The sequence below is a fragment of the Mauremys mutica genome, chromosome 21 (assembly GCF_020497125.1).
Source record: "Mauremys mutica isolate MM-2020 ecotype Southern chromosome 21, ASM2049712v1, whole genome shotgun sequence".
Lineage (NCBI taxonomy): Eukaryota > Metazoa > Chordata > Testudines > Geoemydidae > Mauremys > Mauremys mutica.
In genome coordinates, this window is record NC_059092.1 from 5589195 (window position 1) to 5614048 (window position 24854).

At 46.3% G+C, this 24854-nt stretch overlaps 1 protein-coding gene and 1 long non-coding RNA gene across 4 annotated transcripts in view; one reads left to right on the forward strand and one right to left on the reverse strand.

Annotated features, from left to right (window-relative positions):
• LOC123354359 overlaps positions 1-20148 on the forward strand; it is a 35274-nt gene extending 15126 nt beyond the window's left edge. For both annotated transcript variants that reach the window (XR_006574740.1, XR_006574739.1), the window contains exons 2-3: positions 16637-16780; positions 20093-20148. This is a non-coding gene — a long non-coding RNA (uncharacterized LOC123354359). The remainder of the gene's footprint in view (positions 1-16636; positions 16781-20092) is intronic.
• The window catches only part of SKI (SKI proto-oncogene), a 144850-nt gene continuing 139446 nt past the window's right edge, over positions 19451-24854 (reverse strand). For both annotated transcript variants that reach the window (XM_044996325.1, XM_044996324.1), the window contains exon 7: positions 19451-24337. In XM_044996325.1, the coding sequence (XP_044852260.1) occupies positions 24149-24337 (189 nt within the window). In that variant the 3' untranslated portion in view covers positions 19451-24148. The remainder of the gene's footprint in view (positions 24338-24854) is intronic.

The window sequence follows — 24854 nt, forward strand, 5'->3', positions numbered from 1 at the left end:
GCACAGTACACAAGGCTTTTCTTCTAAATTATACATCATTGGGGCAAGCAGATAACCAGTTAGTGTACAGATTTGTTCTGCACATGCAAATCTTTTCTTGGGCAAAGTGGCCTTGTGGATAGACTTGGCTGGGGGGGGGAAAGTTTAATCTTAAATGGTAATTGTCATCCTCTGGCTAATGATAAGCCATATTATAGCCTGCGTATCGGCTATAAGTGAGCAGAAAGACACAGCAAGGTGTATGTTGCGGTGAGATAACACAGTGCTCAAAAGCCAATGACCTGTAAAGCACATTATCTCCCAGTTGCACAAGCCCTGTGGAGTCATCCTGCGCATGTATGCTACCAAATCCAAAGTCCCCTTCCTCCCTGTTCAGTATTTGCACATTTCTTGGTATTTTACCCAACTGTTCTTATTTTATTTTGAGAACATTTGCTCCCTTTCCTGTGCATTTTTTAATCAGTTTTTGTGTATATAACAGGCCTGGCTTGAGAGAGGATAAGCAACCTTCAACTGCGATTGAGGGCACTTGGCATCTCTTGGCCCAATAACCCTTTGTTAGACAAGTCAATACAGACATACAGGGCCAGATCCTTAGCTGGCGTAAATTGGTGCAGCTCCACAGATGATCTAAGCATGTGCCTGACAGTGTCTAATTTACAATTTTCATTTGCTGTAATTAAAATTGCACATTGTTTTTGAAGGTAGCAGAGAAGGCTTTGAGCTTAAACACTACATTAGATTAAAATTGTTTCAAGGCAAAATTGACCTTTATGGTTATAATTGATTAGAAAGTGGCAGAGGGCTGAAGTTTGTAGATACGGTAGCAAACATTTTAGGAGCTTTGCATGTGACAGTGATCTCCAAACTTTTTACGCCCAAGATCACTTTTTGAATCTAAAGGCAACCCAGGATCTACCCTGCCCCTTCCCTGAGGCCCCGCCCCTCTCACTCCATTCCCCGCCCCTCTCCGTTGCTCTGTCCCTCACCCTCACTGGGTTGGGGTTTGGGAGGGGGTGCGGGTTCTGGGCTGGGTCTGAGGAGTTCACAGTGTGGGAGGAGACTCTGGGCTGAGCCTGGGGCAGGGGGTTGGGGTGCAAGCTCTAGGAGGGAGTGTGGGTGCAGAGGGGGCTCCGGGCTGGAGCAGGGGGTTGGGGTGCAGGAGGGGGTACACAGTGCTGGCTCTGGGAGGGGGGCAGGGCTGGGGCAGGGGGTTGAGGTGCAGGAGGGGGTACATGGTGCTGGCTCTGGGAGGGGGGGCAGGGCTGGGGCAGCGGTTTGGGGTGCAGGAGGGGGTACACAGTGCTGGCTCTGGGAGGGGGCAGGGCTGCGGCAGGGGGTTGGGGTGCAGGAGGGGATACACAGTGCTGGCTCTGGGAGGGGGCAGGGCTGGGGCAGGGGGTTGGGGTGCAGGAGGGGATATGGGGTGCTGGCTCTGGGAGGGGGCAGGGGGTTGGGGTGCAGGAGGGGATATGGGGTGCTGGCTCTGGGAGGGGGCAGGGGTTTGGGGTGCAGGAGGGGGTACACAGTGCTGGCTCTGGGAGGGGGGCAGGGCTGGGGCAGGGGGTTGGGGTGCAGGAGGGGGTACACGGTGCTGGCTCTGGGAGGGGGGCAGGGGGTTGGGGTGCAGGAGGGGGTACATGGTGCTGGCTCTGGGAGGGGGGGCAGGGCTGGGGGTTGGGGTGCAGGAGGGGATATGGGGTGCTGGCTCTGGGAGGGGGGCAGGGGTTTGGGGTGCAGGAGGGGGTACACAGTGCTGGCTCTGGGAGGGGGGCAGGGCTGGGGCAGGGGGTTGGGGTGCAGGAGGGGGTACACGGTGCTGGCTATGGGAGGGGGCAGGGGGTTGGGGTGCAGGAGGGGGTACACGGTGCTGGCTCTGGGAGGGGGGGCAGGGCTGGGGGTTGGGGTGCAGGAGGGGATATGGGGTGCTGGCTCTGGGAGGGGGCAGGGGTTTGGGGTGCAGGAGGGGATATGGGGTGCTGGCTCTGGGAGGGAGCAGGGGGTTGGGGTGCAGGAGGGGATATGGGGTGCTGGCTCTGGGAGGGAGCAGGGGGTTGGGGTGCAGGAGGGGATATGGGGTGCTGGCTCTGGGAGGGCGCTCAGGGATGGGGGTTGGGGTGCGACCTCTGGCTGGGCAGCATTTACCTCCGGCGGCTCCCAGTCGGCAGCGGGTGCAGCGAACGCGCCTCTGTGGCCCCTGGAGAGGGATGTGGCTGCATGCTGGCCCCCTCTGCCAGCACGGCCCCCGCAGCTCTCTCAGCCAATGGGAGCTGTGGGGGCAGTGCTTGCATGCAGGAGCACCCATGGAGGGAGACCCGGGGCCGCAGGCTTGTGCTTGCCACTTCTGGGAGCAGCGTGGGGCTGGGGTAGGCAGGGAGTCTGCCTTAGCGGCAGTCACACTGCACAGCCAGAGATCGCGATCGACTGGGAGATCCTCTAGAATCGACCAGATGATCACAATCGACTGGTTGGTGACCACTGGCATGTGAAGATAGTTCCCGGTCATGTAAAGGGATTATGCATTTGGAGACAGGGTTCTGTATGATGCAGTTCAGCCACTATTCAATGCATGGAATAGACTCAGGCCTGTCCACCAGGGCTGGCACCAGCATGGAAAAGAAAATTCTAGGAAGGAAAATGTCTGATTTCTGTCTCTTTGAGGCTGTAAATGCATTTTCTCTCTTTTTATAGAACTGTAATTGTTTTCTTGGTGCACAATGGGCCAGAATGTCTGAGAAAGGTAGAAATGAGCTGGCTTCTTGAATGAGACTCGAAGAGCCAAATACATCTCTGGTTGTAATTCCATTAACTTCAGGGATGTATTTTGGTGCAGGAATCCTTGTGTGAATCTAGCACTGGAGTACAGGGCACCAGACAATGGGGCCAGGATCATTTCCCCCGGCCAGTATGCCTCACGCCTGACCAGAAGAGACCACCAGTAAAGTGTGTGTGTGGAGGGGGGGAGGTCAGTCCTTGGCCTCTCTGCTTTGATAGCCGGGAAGGGGGCCAGTTAGCGCCAAGTATAATGGCAGTGAAAGCACCTGTCCATTGAGCACTGGGCTGAGACCTGCCAGACTCATTTCACACAGCCCACTGGGCATGTTGCTAGCATAGGATAGGGTGTCTTGGTAACCAGTGGCAGGTGTAGTCTGGGTGTAACTGTTGGCCCAGGCAAGCTCTTGGTTTAAGAGTCATGCCAGAGAGGTGGGTGGGAGGGAGCTGTCCTTTGTGGAATTTTGCGAGGAAGCCATGTTTTGCTGTTGACAAGAATCGTGGTGGTTTTAAACTCTGGGGTGCTGATTCTCTGTGTCGTGTGCAGCTACTTACACCTCTGCAGAATGGGTGTGTAATGCTACCAGATCAGCACGGCAGCATTTTATCCCTCCTTTGCGCTCTGCACATGTGTAAATTATTATTTGACTTCAGGTAGCACCTGGAGACTCCAAATTGCATGGAGCAGAGACAGACTCTTCCCCAGGGTTTGTGCAGCACCCAGCACACTAGGACCCTGATCTGAGTTGGGGCCACTGGGTGCTACTGCAATATAAATAAAAACATTTATTTATAAAATGTGCTTAAGTTAGAATTTAAAAAAAGAACTGAGAGGCAACGGAAACAGCTGTCTCCTCCTCTTCCTCTGAGTCCCTTTACTTGGTGAGACACTGTTTCTGACTACGGCGGCAGCACTGTAAATGCTTGCTAGATGTCTGGGTGATAATCCACTCGAAGCAATTATAGGGCATCCGTCACCAGTAGGGACTGAGCCACAGGCCTCTTATCTGGGGAAATTGATGGATGAGAAAAGGGGAGAAAAATCAATGCCTTTCACCAAAATTATCTGCCAGATTGAATTAAGCAGCGTGGAATCCCTGCTTTTCACACTGTGAAAGTCAGAGCTGGAACGGAAGAATCTGTGTGCAGTGCACTCGGCTCACAGGAGTGGCAAGTCACTAATGTACTGACCCCACACTTGCATTTCTTGAGCATCCAAAAACTCCCATTCACCTCAGCAGGACTCTTAGGTGTGAAAGGAATGCAGGATTTGGGTCTGCTGTAATCATCAACCTCATGGTCCTGATTCCAGGGGGGCAGGCCCCATTTCAGCCCCACTAGATCATTATCACTGGATCATAACATCGTCTCGCCACACACCAGAGCCCACAATCTTTTGCAAGTGTAAAAGACCATATGGATTTGGGAGACAGGGTGATAGTTCAGCTGTTTTGTTGGGTTACTGGTCTACAGCGTGGAGATGGAGGCTGAGGGGTGACATTTTCAAAAGCATTTGAGTGACTCAGGCTATATCCACACTGCAGACTTCGGTTTACACAGACGAGGGTTGATCCCTGACTGAAAGAGCTGTGCTGGCAAAAACCCCTCATGTAGAGACAGTTATACCGGCAATTACTGGGCTAGCTTGCCTTGCTCATAGGAGTGGTTTGAGTTTCCCAGTACAGAGCACAGCTTTGCCAGTATAGCACGTCCACTCTGTTTGCTTAGACAGCAGAGTATATTAGGCTGCGTCTACACTACAGAACCTATGGCGGCGTAGCCCCCTATGCTGATAGAAGGAAGGAGGAGTTCTGCTGGCACTCTACTTTTGACGTAGTTGCGTCTACATGGGGGGGTTGCCAGCATAGCTATATGTGATTTTTGTTCCCCATGTAACCCCTGTGGGGTTTAGAGAGCATGGCCCCTTTAAACCTCTTTCGGGGGGGGGTGCTGATTGTTCTAGAAAGAGGAAGTGCTGGGGTGGGGGGGGAGCAGCGAGAGGGGAGAGCCACAGGGTGCGTGTCTGGAGCTGCAGCAAGGAGGCCCTCAGAGTGCAGCAGCCAAGAGCCTCCCAGGACAGGAGCCAGGAGAGGCAGTGCCAGGGAGGAATCGACAGAGCTGGGCCCAGTATCCCTGCTGCCCAGAGCTGCATGGGGCGGTGAGTACTGAGGCTTGTGACTTGGCATTGGGAATGAGGGGGAGGTGGTCGCTCGGTGGGGCTCTGCAGAGAGCGGCAGCAGACGGCCCCAGAGGGGTTTGCTGGGAGAAGTTCACTAGCGCCAAAGATGGCCAAGGGCACCCGAGACTCGCCACTGGACTGGAACCTTGCCCGGGACTCCTGAACTCTGCGTGCAGACACCTGGCTCAGTGTCGTCCCTTCCAGGCTGTGCTCCCACGGGGCCTGTGGGGCCTTGGCTTGGATGCAGCCCTGTTTTGCCACTCCCCCATCTTTCCCCCGGTTGGTTTTCTCCTTTCATCCCTCTGTAAGTAAATATTTCCCTTTCCTGTGATCGTTGTACTCTTCCGTGGTGGGTGTGTTCGCTCTGGGGGGAATGCGGGGTTGGAACAGGTGCCCCTGGGGTGGAGGGGACTTTCACTGCTGCAGTAGGGTTGCCAACTTTCTACTCACACAAAACCGAACCCCCGGGCCCTGCCGCATCTCAGAAGCCCTGTCGCCTCTCCCTCTGTCACTCGCTCTCCCCACCCTGCCTCACTTGCTCATTTTCACCAGGCTGGCTCAAGGGGTGAGGGTGTGGGAATGGGTGAGGGCTCTGGTTGGGGGTGCGGACTCTGGAGTGGGGCTGGGGATGAGAGGTTTGGGGTGCAGGAGGGTGCTCCGGGCTGGAATTGAGGGGTTCAGAGGGCAGGAGGGGGATCAGGGCTGGGATAGGGGGTTGGGGCATGGGTGTGGGAGGCTCAGGTGCAGGCTCCGGACGTCGCTTACCTCAAGCAGCTCCTGGAAGCAGCGGCATGTCGTCCCCCCCTCCAGCTCCTACACGTAGGTGCGGCTGGGCAGCTCTGTGTGCTGCCTCGTCTGCAGGCGCTGCCCCCACAGCTCCTGTGGGCTATGGTTCCCAGTGCATGGTAGCTGCGGGGGCGGTGCTTGGGGTGGGGGCAGTGTGTGGAGCCCCCTGGCTGCCCCTGCGTGTAGGAGCCGGATTGGAGGCATGCCAGCTGCTTCCTGGGAGCCGTGCGGCGCAGAGGCTAGCAAGGAGCCTGTCAGCCCTGCTGCATGGCGCGGCCAATCGGACAGTCAACGGCCCGATCAGTGGTGCTGATTGGAGCCGCCGGGATCCCTTTTCTAGTGGGTGTTCCGGTCGAAAACCAGGCACCTGGTCAGCCTATGCTGTATTCTTGCGTGCGCCTTCTCTTGGCCAGAGCTGCATGCAGAGCAGACTCCATCTTGGCCACAAGGGCGCTTAAGTTACACGTGCTTCTAGACAACATACTATGCCTCTTCCAGGTATAGACAATGACTTGGAGCCCAACTCCCATTTTCAAAAGTGACTTGGCCACTTCACAGTTTTGTCTATACACACACTATACACCCCGTTTACCAGACAGGTGTAGTTGAGGCACAACAACCCCCTATTGTGGATGCAGTAATACTGGCACAACTGTGCTTAGCCTGTGTAGTGTACTCCCATACAGGAAGGAGAGTGAACGATGCTGCCATAATAGCATTCATACCAAATACAACTTCATTCACACTACAGGTTGTACTAATATAAATATATTGGTAAAAAAAAATGCAAAAACGATATGTAAGAGCTTTAGGCCCATTGAGAGTCAATGAGATTTGGGCTCCTAGGTCACTTAGACGCTTTTGAAATGTTTACTGCTGGAGACCATTAGTTCTGCAGTTTGGGGGGCATCTGCTGCTGGTGGGGTGAAGGATTGCTGCTCGTACCTGTCCGTGTCCTCGTCTGACACTCATCAGCATGGGATCTTTGTTCAGGGAAACCCCAGGTATTGGTGAAGCCTCTGGCGTTTTGATTTCATTGCTACCTCCCCCACCGTCCTACCCTATTTTTTTTCCAAGAGCTGGATGGGGATGTAATTAAATCCTAATTTTCTGTCTGTAGGAGACTAGTTCTCTGCTGAAGGGAGGGTGAGATCCAGGAGGTAGATAAGCAAAGGTATTTATGAGCGCTTAGTAAAATTGCCATCTATAAAATGACACATTCCCCCACTGATTCTGGAATCAATGCTATAAAGGCCACCAGTTCACCCCTGGAGATGCTTGTGAGATGCTGTTGCCTGCTCAATGTATGAGAGAACCACAGGGTAGGTCCCTATGAACAGCAGCAGGAGGCTGCTATAGATGAGGGGTTCTCAACCTTTTTCTTTCTGAGCCACCCCCACCCCCAACATGCTATAAAAACTCCACCACCCACCTGTGGCACAACAATTTTTTCTGCATATAAAAGCCAGGGCAAGCAGGGCAATTGCCTGGGGCCCCACACCACAGGGGCCCTGCAAAGCTAAATTGCTTAGGTTTTGGCTTCAGCCCCAGGTGGTGGGGCTCAGGGCCCTGTGTTTCAGCCCCAGGTGGTGGGGCTTCGGCTTTCTGCCCTGGGCCCCAGCAACTCTAATATCAGCCCTGCTTGGCGGAGCCCCTGAAACCTGCTCATGGCTTCCCCAGGGGGCCCTGGGCCCTGGTTGAGAACACCTGTTATAGACAAGGCAATTGTATAGGGGTGAGCTGGCTTAAAACACGGGCTGTGGGACCATCAGCTTTGCGAATGTAACCTATGCTAATACAGTGTGCTGTGTCCCTTTCTAGAGTCTGGGTCACACAAAGAATAACAGACTGCTACTGCTAGCTGCTAAATGAGGTGCTTCTGTAGCTGAAGTTGTAGAGATCAATGCTGAAGGTCCTGGGTTTGAATTCTGCTGATGACCCTTAGAGGGATGGTTGTTACAAGAACTCAAGACCGCACACAATATACTCATGAGTTACCTGAGTGTTCTCCCAGCATGGGCTACCCTCTGGTTTGATTTCAAAAATAACAAAGCAGAATATGGGACAAACCACGTGAGACTCCTTAGCTTCCTGTGAGAGGGTGGAGGTCATTGCAAACATTTGCTTTTGAGGCACCTGGGATAGCAGCCTCTCCCAATTTCCTAATTTCCCCCTCCTCTCTACCTTTTGCCTTCATTCCACAGTGTGGGCAGACCTGTAGGGATTAGAAGGGTCACGGGGGAGGACAGGGGCCACCCTGGCAGGAATGGGCTCTGGGGAAGCACCCAGAAGAATGAGAGATGTCCCCAAGGTCCCAGATTAGAGCTGACTCAACAGAAACCTCTCACACAAATGAACCTGACGCTCTAACCAGCCAAACAAAACATCCGTGCCATACCAAACAATTGGACTAGATCAGTTGGATACGGGGACCCATGGAAACTTTTTTCCTCCCAAATGCAAGGCTGTGGGAATTTGCATTGCAGTCAGGTATACTTAGAGTGCACATAAACCATCTAATAAAAATTCCACTGGAGTGTACGTCATACAGCTGTGTTTTATTATATTTGCACTCCCTTCCCACTGACAGCGCCTTTATAACTGGATTACTCACATATCATCATTAACTCTGACACTCCTGGGTTTTTACTGCTTCTCCGCTTTCTATCATCTTCTGCAAGTTTTATCCCTTCCCTGCAGATGTTCTAAAATGTATTTCTTTTAATATCCTTGCAGCAGACGTACATGGGAGTTGGGGAAAAAATGTGGTTTGGAGGCCCTCGGCTGCAAGAAGGGCTCACGTAACGTTAATATGCCAACAACTACTCTGCTCTTCTGGTTAGCTTTCCCGTAGACACAGTGCTCTGGCCATGCAGGTGCGGCTGTGGGGTGGAGGGAGGGGTGCCTAAGACGACCCTGAAGATTAAAATGTATTGGGCTATTGTCTAGCCATATCAGTATGATTGCATAGCTATTTCCTTGTGCAGCTGTTGCCTTCTGCATTGCTGTCAGTCATGTTAATCAGGTCTTCACCCACTGTTGGGAACCAACAGCTTAAAAAGTTTATGTGCAGTCACCCTCTGCCCTGTACGGCATATCAGATTTAAATTCCAAGAAAGAGTTCTCTCCTTAGTCCTATCTGGGTTTTTGGAATAACCAAAGCAGAGGAAGTTATGGAGGAATCCATCCCAGATTTTACAGAAGACCCAGAGGAACCAAAGACAAGCAATCTGCTTGTGCATTTGTACGTCACCTAGACCACTGGGGCTCTTATCCTGAGTGGGGTCTTTTGGTCCTTTGGCAATACAGCTAGTAAAAGATAATCATGCATTACTTCTCCAGCCAGAATGGGTTTAAGCAATAAAACATCTAGTTCTTCATATTAATATTGTTTTAGGGCCCAATTCTATTTTCACTGTGACTGATATAGATTCAAGATAACTCCATGTTAGCCAGATAGTAGTTGAAGTCCAGGGAGTTTTCACCAAACATACACTAATGTAACTGAGAGAAGAATCCAGCTCTTCATGAATTCATATGTAGTTCCCCGTTCCTTCGGGTATGTTTATGCTGCAGTCAGGTGTGGTGATTGCAGCATGTGTAGACAGAACCAAGCTAGCTTTGATCAAGCCAGCTTGCTAAAAATAGCAGTGTAGGCATACCTGCAGTCAGAAAGAGCTGAGTGATACAAGGCATGACAGAACTGACTTCTAACGAGATAATCCAGTTGGTTGGGGATGCCCATCAGTATCTCATGCATGAAGACAACATTTTGTAGTGTCACCCTAGAACCATCACCCCCAAGGGCAGTACTCTTCCACTGGTGTCTGCACAGCATCGGTCTAGTGGGTAGGACATTCGGACTTTGACATTGGCACTCAGGAAACCTTGGGTTTATTCCTGGCTCCCCCATTGACCAGCTAAGTGACCTTGGGCCAAGTCATGTCACTTCTTTCTGTCTCTGATTCCCTTCCTGCCCTTTGTTTGGCAAGCCTATTAGACTGTAAGCTCTTTGGGTCAGGCACATCCTCCTGCTAATGTTTGTACAGCTCCTAGAACAATGGCGTCCTGATTCCATTGGGGTCCTCTTGGGCCTGCTGCAGTGTGAATAATATACAACAATAACTTGCCCAACAGTGTATGTAATATTACGTCCTGAACTGCTGCTTTCACGAGATAGAGCTTCCCAGTAGTGCTAAGAAAGAAAATAGAACTATGTTAAAAGGTTGAGTCCAGTGATGTCCCATTTATTTGTGGGAGAGGCACCCATGCTTTACTTCTGGACTTAACATTGATAGAACTGGCCAAGTGCACTTCTGTTTCTCAGACCTCACTAAGTGAGCAAAAGTTATACTTGTAGTAAAGTGGAAGTAAGTCTGTAGGGAGCATAGCACCAACTCAGAATACTCTGAGCAACCCAGTTAACCTCTTAATGACCACTTTACTACAATGCTTGCATGGGACAGAATGACCCTCACAAAATTCAGTTACTCCCAATGGGTTTCCTAGTCGTTAGCATGAAGCAGTGATTTTTCCGTGGCCGGTCTTCAGAATATTTGTTGCTGCATCTATAGTCCTTCAGTGGCTGGCAGTACATAACACTGCTCAGAATTACTTCTCTAAATCTGGGTTTTGTTGCCGAGAAGACTGCATGAAAATGCAGTCACTGGAAGAAAATGACTTTGAGTGGGAGAAAGGGCTCCACTCCTCAATGCATCACTCTGTTTTGTTCCATGCTGGGATGCAGTCAGGCTCCTCAAAGGGTCACAAGTACAGTTCAGTCTGCGTTCAATCACAATAGGAATTCCTCTGGAATTACATGGTGACTTCAGCCTAAAGATGTCATCGTGCCTAATCATTGTTACACCCAATGCCGAAGGAATTTGTAATGATTTGTCAGTTTCTTCAGTTTTCTCCTTTGATTATACTTAGTTTGTCTGATATTTTAGCTGAACAATTTTCCTGCTCTTGAATTTTCTGCGCAAACTGAGGTGTTGAAGTAATAGGTAGTCGTGACCACTGCACATATTGTATCTGTAGCCTCATTGGCAGATTGCTAGGAAAAGGACTATAAAATCCAAGGCACAAATGGTATGTTGTGGGGCAAGATTTTTACAAGTGATTAATAATTTTGGGTGTCTTAATTTCTGGGTCCTCAACTGGACGCAGTTCAAAGGGACCTGTTTTTCTTAAGGTGCTAAGCGACTGTTGTTTGAAAAATCAGGCTTTTATGACTGTCTCCAGTTGTGGATTCAGAATCACTAGCCATTTTTGAAATCCTCGCCCAGGGCATCAAATGAAATTGGCATCCCCTGTTACGCCACTATGACTGGCAACTTAGACAGGATTTTTTTTTTCTATGTTGTGTTGATGTTGCTTCCAAGTAAGTTAGCAGCAGATCTTGATGGCAGTTGGGTTGCTTCCAGGTGCCCGCCAAAACTTACCTACAGCTCAGAAATCAGCCTGAACTTAGGGGACATCTGTCATATGCATCAAATACGCACCTCGGTTCCAAAAGATTTAAGCTTAGGCTGACGGGGGAGGCAAATGAAAAACGCAGTTCTCTTGCTCCACGTATGTGTCTGCAATCTAGGTCAGTTTAATAAAGGCTCCCAGAATAAAGTGTAGCCAGATAAACTCAGGGAAGCTGAGCAGGGATGATCCAAGTGTAAAGTGCCTTGTAGAGCTGGAAAGCTAAACACCACTCAGATACAGACTGGAGATTTCCATACTGTGGGCCAATCTCTGGCTGCCAGGTTAGATTTAGCAGACTCCAGAAAGAGCAGGGCCTGATTCTGACTTTGGTTTAAACCTGCAGAAGAGCTAGGTCCCTCTTTCATTCCGAGCTGGCATTTCGGGACTTGTGTGCATGCACTTCCTGACATGGCCAGGACAGCCAAGCGCCTCGCTCTCCATGCTTCAGCCAGGAAGGCCACAGCAACACAAACTAGAGCTCTGCTTTGGCACGTTATATGTGCAGTCAACCGGGAGCCGTTTACATGGGCAGAGAGAACTTTGGCCTGATCCCATCCTCCTCACTCAGACCAAAGGCCTTGATGACTTCAAAGGGTGCCATCCCTGAGTACAGATGGCAGGGTCAGCCTCTTTGGCTCATATTGTGCCAGTTAACACACTGGCAATTAACCTGAAGCATAGACCGGTGTTTCTCAGATGCGGCCACTAGGGGCTTTTCTTGTGGCCCCAGTGTCCTGGCTGATGATGGGGGCTGGGGGTGGGGATGGGTAAAGCAGCGGTCCCTCTCCTGGGGCCACCAGCAGGGGCTGGTCCCTGTCCTCTTTTGGAGCAACAAACACTGTAGGAGCAGGCAGCCATCGTGACTTCTCCACCTTCCTGGGGACAGTGAGGCTCAGGCTTCAACCCTGGAGTGGTGGGGAGCAGACTCTGGTCATGCCGCAGCAGGCCCCATCCCCCAGCTGCAGGGCTTCAGCCTCGGCTTCGGGGTCTGGCTCTGGGCTCACCTCTCACACATCGCCCCTGGCCCCTGCTGCCGCCTCCAGTCCCCATCCGTGCAGCAGGACTCCAGGCTCCTGCCCTGAGCTAGCCCCCCTCCCATTGTCCCTGCCCCCTGCCCCCCATCTATCCCCCCCATCGCCCCTTGGCCCCCTATCCACCTCCCCATTTAGGGCTTAATTAGTCCCCCAGCTTGCCAGGGCTGAGTAAGTCTGCTGTGAAGAGTGATATTTGTATGTTTGTTAATATCACTTTCCACAGCCTCTCAGCTAGCTAGCAAGTCTGCTGTGAAAAGTGATATTAACAAATATACAAATGTCACTTTTCACAGTAGCAGACTTACTAGCTAGCAAGTCTAAAAAAATTAAAAGCAACCAGAAAAGCAAAACACGCAAAGCACCTTATTTGTGTTTCTATTCTAAGTTCAGTAAAGAATAGAGACAACTGTACATCATTTTTAATTTTTGAGTCTGCAAAAAAAAACCTACATAAATATGCACATATCCATGTCCAAATCACTGTCATTTATTTATTTGCTTTTCCTAAAGTTAATTAAGTATTTTAGGAAAAATTGTCAGAGCTGCCACCAGCAAAAGTTGATGACCACATTCAGAGGCCACCCAAAAATTGGTTGTGAGAACCCCTGACATAGACCATGTTCTGCTGTCAGCTATGCCAGTGTAAATTTGGATTGATTTCAATGGAGTGAGTCTGAATTTGCAGCAGAGTAAATGAGGTCAGAACTTGCCCCCATATTCCACACTGAAAGAAATGTACAATTGCATGGTAAGAAAATGAGCTGGTGAATATTTTAAGGGGAAGGGAAAGTGACTCCTCCTCCCTGCAAGGTAAGAACAGTTATTTTATTTTCTGAAGACATTTTCTTTTTACAAAAATACTGAAAAGTTCTAAGAACAAGGTGGGTAGAGGGATCTGTAGGTGGATCTGTGTCTGTAAGGGCGGGCAGAGCAGGTACACAGGTAAAGGGACCAGTATGTGGAACTGTGAATGTAGACCTACAGATGAAGGGTCCAGTCAATTGGGAGTAGAGATGGATGGAAAACCCTATTTCACTGAGGTCCCTGGTTACTTTTGTCCTTAATTTGGCTATTGCATTTTCAGGCCTCTGAGGTGCCAATCCCACAAACACACACATGCTTAACTTGAAGTCTGTGAGACTATTCATGTATGTAGTTGAGCCCTTGTATGTTTGCAGGCAGAGCCTTAATCTGCATTGTTGTTTGACATAAAAGCATTGAATCTGCCTGTGTTCTGGCATTCGGAAATATCTGTGGGTCAATCTATCTCGGTTCTTTGAAGTGGAAGTGTTTGCAGATTTAGCTTTATGAACTAGAAGACAGGAGTCATACAGCGACAGATGAATTCAGTTTCTCTCCATTCTCTCATTTCCAGGCACAGGGGTTCATATATAGGGCACATAAAATTAAATGAAGAGAGCCCTAATATTACATTGCTGTTGTGCTGCTGCTGCTTTAGGAATATTTATTTTTAAGGTAACTCCTTGTTATCAAAACTTCTCAGACACCCAGTACTCTGCTCCATGGCCTAAAGAGAACCCCACATAAACTCCTGGGCTGCTGCGGCTAGTTCACACCAACCCTTTGCTTTTCGCAAACATTGAGATCTGTACGTTTCTCCCCGTTGGGAGCTGGAGGAAGAAATGATCTGTTCAGTTCCTATTACTCCTAAACCAGAAATGTCCACTGGCCTCACAAATGGCTTGTTCATTTAGTTATAGAATCAGGACTGTTCCAGTTAACGAGCTTTGCTCTCACTTGCAATTGTCACCATAGTCCTAGAGCACTGCAGAACATATACTAAAATGTACAGGTGCCAAAAGATCAAGGACTGTGATGAGGCTCAGGACAAGGCATTAGCAAAAGAGAGACAAGCCTGAGGAGAGGTGAGAGGCCTGGATCATGAGAGAGAAATCGAAAAGCCTGGTTGTTCTGATAGCGCTTCCTTTTGGCCTGGGGCGGGATCATAAATACAATGGTTGTGAGAGACTTGATGGCTAAGGGGGACTGGGTCTTTCACTGCTTGGTCATTGGTTTGGATCCATCTCTAGCTATGACCAAAAGTTGATGCCAACCTGGTGGTCAAAGTGAAATTAGTTTGCAGGGTTCAGAACAGTTCCCACTAGACACATATCCCTGTTGCTAAAAAATCACCACCATAACTGTGTTGGGAATCTCAGCAGACCGTACAGGATAGAATGTGCCATAGACAAAAGAGATGCTTTGCTCCACCATGCTGGGGGGAGGCAGTGTGTGTGGGAAGTTTGACTCTCTCTCTCTATCACCACCACCAAAAAAAACAAAAACAAAAAGTCAAGTGAATGCTCTATGCATGGGGTCATGGTGTGGTTGGTCCCCTTATGCCAGCACTGCTGTCCCATACCTTGTGGGGAGTTCCACCCTCCCCAGGAGTGTTCACCAGTTTACTCAGCCCAAGCTAGTTATGCCCACTGCTACCAGCCAGGATGTGCGGGGAGGGAATAGGAGCAAACAAAAGGATGTGTCAGAAATATAAGGTAGAATAAAAACAAAACCAAAAGCAAAAAAACCAAACCATCCTGCTGATCCTTTCCTGGCTTTTCCAGTGTTTTGCAAGGGTATGCTAAGAAATGGCCTAGTTCTATGGAAATTCTGCTGCCATTTCTCAGAAAAAACATAAGAGTTGCCACAAATTACTTTAACATATGTTTCCATCCTCTTCTTTCTGCCTCTTTCTGTTTTCTATTTCTTTTGTTTTTACATTTCTTGCTTTTCAACAGAAAATGGACTTTTTCACAGGGAAATTGCAGCTAAAGTAATTGTGTGTGTGTGTGTGTTTTCCCCCCTACGTGATATTGTCAGAGGGCTAAACAATTGTCTATGTCTGCATGGTGCCTGTAGAAGCCTGTTGCTAAGCTGTCTGGGATACGACACAGAGAAGGTGCTGCAATAATGCTAAACCCTGTGTTGTCTCTGAGTGTGCGTCTTAGAACACACGAGTGTGCATGCAGATTTCTGGTATGCCCAAAGAGACCAAACGCAGCAGCTGCTCAACCTTTTTCTTTTTGAGGCCCCACCAACATGCTATAAAAACTCCACAGCCCACCTGTGCCACAAGACCTGGGTTTCTGCATAAAAAAGCCAGGGCTGGCGTTAGGGGGTAGCAAGCAGGGCAATTGCCTGGTGCCCTATGCCACAGGGCCCCGGCGAAGCTACAGTCAGCGCTGGGCCCTAGCAAGTCTAACATTGGCCCTGCTTGGCGGTTTCTCCCCCCTCGAAACCTGAGGGTCCAAGACCCCTGGTTGAGAACCACTGTGCTACAGGACTATAGATAGCAGGGTAGGCATTCCCCCTCAGGCTGGAGCCCTTGCCGGGGTTCAGAGCCCAGGCTCCAGCCTGAGCCCAAATGGCTACGCTGCTGTTTTTAGCCCCGTAGCATGAGGTCTGTGAGCCTGCCTCAGTTGATCTGGACTCTGAGGCTCGTTTTTTGCAGTGTAGCCATTAGCCAGGGCCATGGGAGACCTAGCTTTGATTCTCTGCTCTGCCACAGACTTCTTGAGTGACCCTGGGCAAATAACTTAGTCCCTGTCTGGGCCTCATTCCCTTCTGTAACATGGGGATAGGAGTCCTACCCTCTGTCGTAGGGGTGCAGGTAGGATAACTACATGGAGACTGTGTGGTGCTCATATAGTATGGAATGGGGGGCCCCCTAGCACTACCTTAGCTAGCTAAAGCTTTCAAATGATCAGCACCCACAACTGGGCACAGTTTTTCAAAAGCGCTCAGCACCCAATTTAGCCACTTATTTTGGTACCTAACTGGGCACTGCGCTCACCTGAAGAGCTGGCTCATAAATCAGGCGTAGGGGTGTGTGTGTGTGTGTCTGTCTTTCTCTTACTTTCTGACTTGTGTAGGTGGCCTAGAACTGGAATGCTCTTTGATTATACTAGTATCTAATTTCACCATTTTTAATCAACCTAAACCATCCAGCCGCAGTACTTGCACATGAAAGCAATTAATAATGGGACAGAAAGTAAGGAACCCTAGTCAAAGGCAGAGTTTAGGGTTCATTGTGTTTTCAGAGGGCTGGAACACAAACTATGTAGTGCTATCACTGTATACATTGATGGTCATAGCATGGGAATGGGGGTAATATAGTGTGCCTGAGGCACACAGGCGTAGCAATAATAATTGCTAGCTCGTATATAGTATCAAGAGTTAGCTGTGTTAGTCTGTATCCACAAAAACAACGAGTCCGGTGGCACCTTAAAGACTAACCGATTTATTTGGGCATAAGCTTTCGTGGGTAAAAAACCCCACTTCTTCAGATGCATGGACTGAAAATTACAGATGCAGACATTATATAATGACACATGAAGTTCTTTACACTATTCTTATCCCCACTTTACAGATGAGGAAGCTGAGGCACAGTATAGAAACCCTATACTGAAAGAACCCAAGAGGCCAGTAGCTGAACTGTGAACAGAAGCCAGGTCACCTGAGTCCCAATGCTATCAGCTGACGGATGTTCAGGAACAAACAAGCTTGGAACCTGGTGAGAATCCATTAGGGCTTGATTTTTTTTTCGTTTTCTTTTTTTTACAAGTGGCGAGAATGCACAGCACCTGATAGAACCAGGCCATAAGTCTTTCTGGCTATGATGAGTTGCCTAGTTACATGTGCTGCAGCTTAAATCTGGGCTAGCGGGACTGGGGGAGAGGAAAGAATGCATGCCTAGCAGGACAGGGGTCGCAGGCCATTTATAAATCTGCATACACTGCAGAAAGGGCCCACCTGACAAAGGCATGGAGTTGCCTGAAAAAATGGGAGTTGGCCACCTTTGAAAATTCCAGACATAACATCTCTGTGAGTGAGCCTTCTAACAATGGGGATAAGTCTTTCCCTCCTAGTGCATTTCAAACCCCCTAACTCTCTTTCCTTCCCTCCTCCCCATCAGTGAAAAGGGTGATGGAGGATGCTGATTATGGTAAGCTAGACCCTGTCAGACATTACAGTGGAGTCACATCATAGGTGCATTTAATTTACGCGATTTTAATTATTCGCACTCAGCAAAACAAAACAAAAAAGAGAAAAACAATTTAAATACTGTACCTGTAGTGCGAGCGATTCCGCCTGCCATTCCACTCAATGAGCATTTGACTATATGTGATTTTCACCTTAAGCGCTGACTTCAGAACCTAACCCCCGCATAAGATGCGACTCTCCTGTAGTTTTATTCAGGGGAAGACACTGAAGTCTTTGGGAACACTGGCCATTGTGGGCAGGGAGTTATAGTTCCAGAAATCCTGTAGCGGCTTTGCTGTACCGCCCCAGAGCCAGTTTGCTGCTGGGACAAAATGATTAGTTAAATTTGCGTAAGTGAAAACTGAAGGAACCCACCCTCATGTGTGCAGAGTGTCCGATGTCATGCAATCTTTCTCTTAAATCCTTCTGTTTCCTAACCTAGACAGCTACAAGGCCAATATAAACAGCTGCTCATTTGCTACCTTCTTAGAAATCTTAGTGCCAAATTCTGGGCACTCTTCTGCCCTAAAATGTCCTTCCTGTTTCTGGTGTTAAAGGTTTTCCTGGCCTTTCGAAATACAGAGAGAGTGAGTGTGAGTGTGTGTGTGTGTGTGTGTGTGTGTGTGTGTGTGTGTGTGTGTGTGTGTGTGTGTGTGTGTGTGTGAAAACAGCACTGAGCCATTGGGCAAGAGTACCCAGCATTGTGGAGTGGATGTGTATTGGGAGTCTCAGTATGGTGGGGGCAGCAATCCACCCTCCCTTAGTGCTAAAGGGGAGGGCTGTCCCACACTACAGTCCCAGTCTGGAAATAGACAACCAGCTTTCATGCAGAGGAACTCTCAACGTGGTTTAACAATGATATATACACAGGTGTTACTTCATCTAACAGAGTGTGGAAGGCAATCAATTGGCATGGGGGCCCAGAGAAGTGTCCTACTCTAATATCTTCAGTGACCATGCGGACTAGCCAGGACCCTGTTTTTTAAATCCTTCTCTGAAAGATCCATACACAGTAGACAACCTGCATTGGAATGCCATTTACCTACCTCAGCAGAACAAGGCGGGGTGGATGGGTAAACTGGCCCTATGGTTCTAGGAGTCTAGGTATATTACAGTGATGTGTAGTCTCTTAATTCACTCCCTCTGCAATCTGTCAGTAGAAGTCAGTCAAGTTTCTTACGAGCTGGTGGTGGGGCATTTTTGGGTGGAGATTGTGAGGACAATGTTGACCAGTGTTTGTTCTAAGTGCAGCAAGGTTTTCATTACATTTCTCCCATCGCCTATTTTGAGCATGGCTGGAGATTTTAACTGGAAAAATTCCCTTTGCTACTCTGCAATCTGTGCAAACTCCCCTTCCTTCATTCTCTTCTACGTCTTTTACTGAGAGCACATTAACACCCAGCCTCTTATCGCCAAGAGTCATGCACTACCCTCCCGTCCCAGGTCCCTCATGCCCTCTCTCAGCCTTTCCCTCCTCTTGCCATTAAGATGGCCGTATCACTTTAGCTTTGGGCATGATCCTGAGTCTTCTTTAACATTAAGTGGCTTTGTGCTAATGGAAGGATCTGCTCCTCAATGTGTATCTTGCTCCCTTTGAATTCAATGGGAATTTTTTCCTGAGCCCAAACCTTGCATCACTCACAGCTAACGGTGAGGAATAGTAATCTTAGTAAATGTTCACCAGGCTGGAGAGTGTTTCCACAGCACCTAATGTAACAGGGGCCTGTCATTGGGGCCTTTAGCACTACCATCATAGAAATTCACTCTACTGCACAGGAGCGTGCATACGGGACTATGCCCCATAGAACGTAGGGGCTCTTGAGTGGAGAATAGGATCAGATTTTTGAGCAGAGATGGACTGGGGTGACTATTATTTTAACAGAAGTGATCGGAAATGCTACCGAACGTTTGATGATGTGCCGGTGTGTGAGTGAGAGAGAGGGGGACAAACCCACAGGCCTGAATTATCAGGAATGACTCCTGGTTTTGGGTGCCCAAGTGGCAACATGTTAAAGGAGCCTGATTTTCAGTCACTGCCTGCTCAGCACTTTCTGAAATTTAGGCCCCTTTAAACTAACGAGCTAGGTTGCTCCAATGGGAGTTAGGTGCATACATACCTTTTGAGGAGCTGGGCCTTAGCCACTCTTGAGAATTTAGGCCGCCATGCTGGTACTGAGAGATTCAAAGAACATAGCTTATCTATGGTTGTTTTCTGGACAAACAATTTTATTTTAGGTAATGCGTCTATACACTGTACATTCAGTCACTGTGGTATATAAGCATAGCTATTTTCATACATAATCTCATAAAGTCCTTTATTTTACAATATTATCTGTTTCAGGGGAGGGGATGTGGAAAAGGGGATGTAAAAGGACTATCAAGGTACACAGCGCAATAGATAAATATGCCAAGCTTTTTTCTTATTTTTTTTTAAATCAGGCATTTATAAACAAGAAAGCATACATTAATTACATAAAAATAGTTCTAGAATAGTAGAGTAAGTCATAATATTGTCATTAGCAGCAGCATAGGAGAGACCAGGATAACAAAATGTGCTGAAATGCTATTGGCTATTATAAATGTATAGATTTTTTTTCCTCAATTGGGGAAAAAAAAAAAAAGAAAAGTCATTTCTGTGAATTCTTTTGATTTTTAAAAACAAAAAAACACCTAAAAAAACCAAAACCTCCCTCTAAAACACATGAACTGACGGGGAAAATCATTTTTTGTAATAATAAAATACTTTACAATGAAAATAAGGACAAATAAATGCAAATGATGTTCAAAAGTTAACCCACATTGAAAACTTGCAAAAGTTTTTTTGTTTTGTTTTTCCTAACAGACAGCAAAAGTTCTTCTTAGTTAAAAACACAACTCATAAAACAAGACAACTACCAGGTAAGAAAGAGTTTTGAAAAAGTAAACACCATATACACTTATAATACAACAGTGTAAAATGAAGAAAAAAAAAAAGTATTTACATGTTGAATTTACTTCTTTATTTTTTTTACATTGGCTAGTTCTGTTTGAAAAGCAGAGTATTATGTATACTAGTTAGCTGCTCCATAGATATGAATGTTATTGCTGTTTGTTTTTTTTCTTCCCTTCGTTAAGTCTTCTTTCAGTATAGAAACAGTGAGTAATTAAACTGAATATACAATTATCTAGGGAATATATTTTTAAGTATAGGGAGAGTCAATAGCCTGTATAAAACACCTCTTCTCCCTTTTAACTTCTTAAAGGAAACTAAATGGCAAATACAAAGGGAGGGGATGCAATCTTACAATTCCTAGGCACCCTACTGACGTGGGTGCACATGGAATGCAGCCGTGGTCATTACTTCAGTGCAATGTTGCATATGCAGAAATTACACACAGAACTCCCTCATTGCGAACAACCATCACAGAAGTTTCTCTCACAAGTGTTACCACCATTATCAACAGAAGTTTGCTAGAATCAAGTGCCTGTGTACCCAGATATCCCCTTTCCCCGATACACTGATTTATAATCCCTGCACAGAAGTTTTGAGTTAAAAAGAAAAGGGCATGCTCTTTAGTGATGCCAAAATTCTACTATTTGCTCATTACAGAACTCTCCTATTAGTGAGTTGCTGGTGTAGATCGTTTGTTCCCACAGTCTTCTTGCACTACTGGGGGTGTGGTTCTTAATTTTATTTCCCTGCATGGGTTTACACCTTAATTTAGAGTGATTTTCTAATAGGTTGTTTCCTCCAATTTAAAATAATCCTACTTAGTGCTTGATGTTAATTTGAAACACAGTAAAGCTAGCAGTCAAGAGATTACACTCAACAGATTTATTATAACATATCGTGAAAAATCAAAATTTTTAAAACCTAATGGCATGCAGTTTGAATACAGAGAATTTTCTTCCTTGATGTTTCTTGATAAAGCTATTTACGATCTTATTTTTTTCCTTCCCTGGAAAAAAACGCATAGTTCATTCATTTTTGAGGAAAAAGACTTCATACAGACAGGAGAAGTTATGCCAGTGAATAAATATACATGCTGCATAAATACAAGGATGAAACATATGAGGTGCCGCAGGTAAGAAGGTTGTTTTTTCTTGGCTGAGACAGGCAGAGGCTTCAACACGCTGCAAATTTTTGTTAGGTCATAAGGAAAGAGACATTCAAAGGTTAGACGAAACAATAAAAACATTCTGCTTCAAAGAAGCCAGCATGGTGAAAAACAACAGGTTTGTTCTATGTGTAATTTCTTGACATGGCAATAGAGCACAGCATATGAGAGAGCTTCTAAAATATGCAACACTCAGCTAAAGTTAAATTATTTAGTTTCCCTTGAAGAAATAACTGAAAAATACAGATGTGGAAATCATAAGGCTGAGAACAGTTTTATGCATATTGCATAACAAACCCTTTACATAAGACAGTAATAATGCCCATTAATGAATATACATATGGCAGAGATTTTAATTCCATGCATATGATTTTTTTAATAATTGCAGAAAAAAATACAAAGAAGCAAAAAAACAAACAAAAAAAAACCACATAAAAAATACCCCTGCATAAACAATGTTCCTTTTGCATTGCACTTTAGAAGAGGAGATTTCCACCTTAATTCAATCTCCACCATCCCAAACACACAAGGGCAAAATCCCCTGTTTAAACAGACAATTTTCATTTCACGTAATTTACTTGGTATAACAATTTGTTTGCTCCCCACAGTTCTGCATTGTCCCCATAATTTGATTCCTTTCATATACCTTCTTTCCTTGTACCTAAAACATATATGAACTTTACTTCCCGTTAATGCTCACAGTTACAATGGTTATTATAATGGATTCAAGCAAACAGCTCTTGTTTAAAAAAAATTAAAAAATCTTTTATTTCTCTCTAATGCACTGTAAGTAAATACTATAATTTTAGGATTGGCAGCCGCTTTTTGTCTACTGGGAAATAATTTTCAAGCTTACACAGTTTGCATAAATGTCCAAAAAGAAAATAAAGATTACTAGGAATGTGCTTCACTGAGAATAACTTCTGTTTATAATGATGCACAGGTTACCTTTTTTTTTTTTTTTTAAGTTGGGGGGAAAAAAAAGTCAACATTTCCTTTACAAGATGCTGAAAGGAATAATTAGCCGGAAGGCACATCAGCAGCCCCAGGTCCAATTTTTACCTTATGCCTTTAAACTTGGGTGCACATTGAGATATGTGTGTTTTTTATTAAACGATTTCCCTTGTTCAGTAAAGCACTGCATATATATATATCTATAATAAACACATGGGGAAAGCCCAAATCTCCACATCCTTCCACTTTGTCGATATGTACAACCATGCAAAGCGAGTATAAAATACTGCTACTAGCATATGTATATGGAAAATCCTGATTTGGTAGCTCGATCCCTGGTCTGCAGTCACTTTGCCTGGGTGTGAATGATGACACGAGGTGCCAGGCTGTGGAGAATCGGGCGGATGTTTTGAAGTCTTTAAAGCACGGTTCAACCTAGAATAATCAACCTGTAAACTTTACAACTGTGGAATAAAATGCAGAGGAAGATTTTGACAAAGTGCAGTTCTTTTTAAAAAAAAACAAAAACATTAAAAATAATAATAAAAAAAGACAAAGTGATGTAATGCTGCATTTTTATTCCAGGGCTGCGGCTTGGATCCCAAAATTAAAGTAATTTCTATTATTTAAAAAAAATAAAAGATGTAGCCTTATTCACAGCAGCAAAAGTGTCATTCTTAGTTTTCTGTAGTATCTGGTGTTGCACTGTCCTCGGGCACAGTAATCCTGACAGACAATGCCGAGTAGGTAAATCAATACTGAATTTATGAAAAGATTGTGTAACAAAGATGAGTTCTCTGGAAAACTGAAGTAAAGGTTTCAGAATGACTTCAAAATGCATGTCTGTCTTTTCTTTTTTTTTTTTTTTTGCTCATCTTTCAACCAACTTAAGTTCATTCAATTTCTTTCTTCTTCCATTCTTTTCCTAAAACTGAAGTGCTCTTGGATGAAGTGAGTCTTTTGAACACATCAGTTAATGACCGATATCTTTAAAAATTATGGCGTGATTTACAAACACTGAAGTCAATAAGGCTGAATTTATCTCTCTCTAGCATACACTCTCCCCACACATGCACTCCCCTCCATCCTCCTTTCTTCCTGGGTTTAGTAGAGGAAAACGAGGATCGTTCATACTAAGAAAAAAAATCAACTTTGAAAAGCACTCTGAAATTCTCATAGAACCACATGACAGTGTTAAAACTGTGATGGCTTCCTAAGGGGTTGAAAATTGCTGATGAAATGGGAACATCACCAGAGGGCTTCTACAATAAGAATCCCAAAGCCTGTAACAAGTCATTTAAAAATTGTGCATCAAGGGTTGTTTTTTTTTTTAATTCGTTTGTTTTGCTTTTAAAGGTTCCTTATTAAAAAAAAAATCTTAATTGTTTTAATACCAAGTCTGTATAATGTAATCATTTTAAATAGCTTATAACAAAAAGTTTGTTGGGTGTTTTTGTTTTTGTTTGACATTCCAACATGTTCCAGCAAGCACAAGAACAACATCACAGCACTGCCATGGTTGCTTGCCTTATACTCTGGTTTGAGTTGGACGATGCTGCTTGCTTGAAGTTTGCCAGTAGAAAATTTGCAGTGGACTCAAAAGTATTTAGTTTATAAACACTCTCTGTGGTATAGGCACAGTAAGATGTTGTGCTATATGGATTGAAAAAAGAGGCGTAAGTCAGTGCTTCTGTTGTAAAGAGTAACATTTGCCCTCCAACTACTAAAAGTCCATATTTATAGATGTGTGCAGCGCAACACACACCCACTCACACATGCACGTACACACACACCCCACACATCCTCCGTTACTGTGCATATATGTCATTCTGTTTATAGATTAGATGTTAGTTCTCAATGTCGTTTGCTGTGTTCTCACTGCTGGGATGATTGCTTGATTTAGGCCACAGTTGTTCCTGAAGTTCCTTGACCACTTTTTCCAAGTGTTCCCGAGCCTCCCTCTCATGCAGCAGGTCAGCTCGGAGCTGTTCCCTGTCAGCCTCGGCATGCTGAAGCTTAACCTGTAGATCCTCAATCTAGAGGAAAGGAAATGGGGGGAGGAAAAAAGTATTTTGGTTCCATTGTGTCTTTGTGGATTCAGAAAAGAACTAGATCATTTCAGACCAATAACACACGTAATTTACAGAGGTTATGAGACCAGTAATGTAACCTCCTGCTGCAGGGGCTAAGAGGATCAATGGCAGGACTAGGAAGGAATGTTGTCATTCCTACCCCCACCCCCCGTACAGTTACTAGGTGCATTATGGGAACTGTTTGCCTTCTTGGAAGCACTTCACTATTACAAGACAGGGTGGACCAGTGGTATGGTATGACTCTCAGAACCATCAGAGAGAGGGGAAAGACCAAGTAGGCCATTTACTGAAGCCTCACCCAGTGCAGTTCTTATGCCCATGGACTTTTAAGGTAGCAATATGCAGGGGTGTAACTGCCTGCTAAATAGCTAACGTGACTAATTTCCATGCGTTTTAGATGGGTTTATAAGCATGATTCTCCAAAAATGCATTCTGATTGGCCAGCTGGACCTTCAAGCTG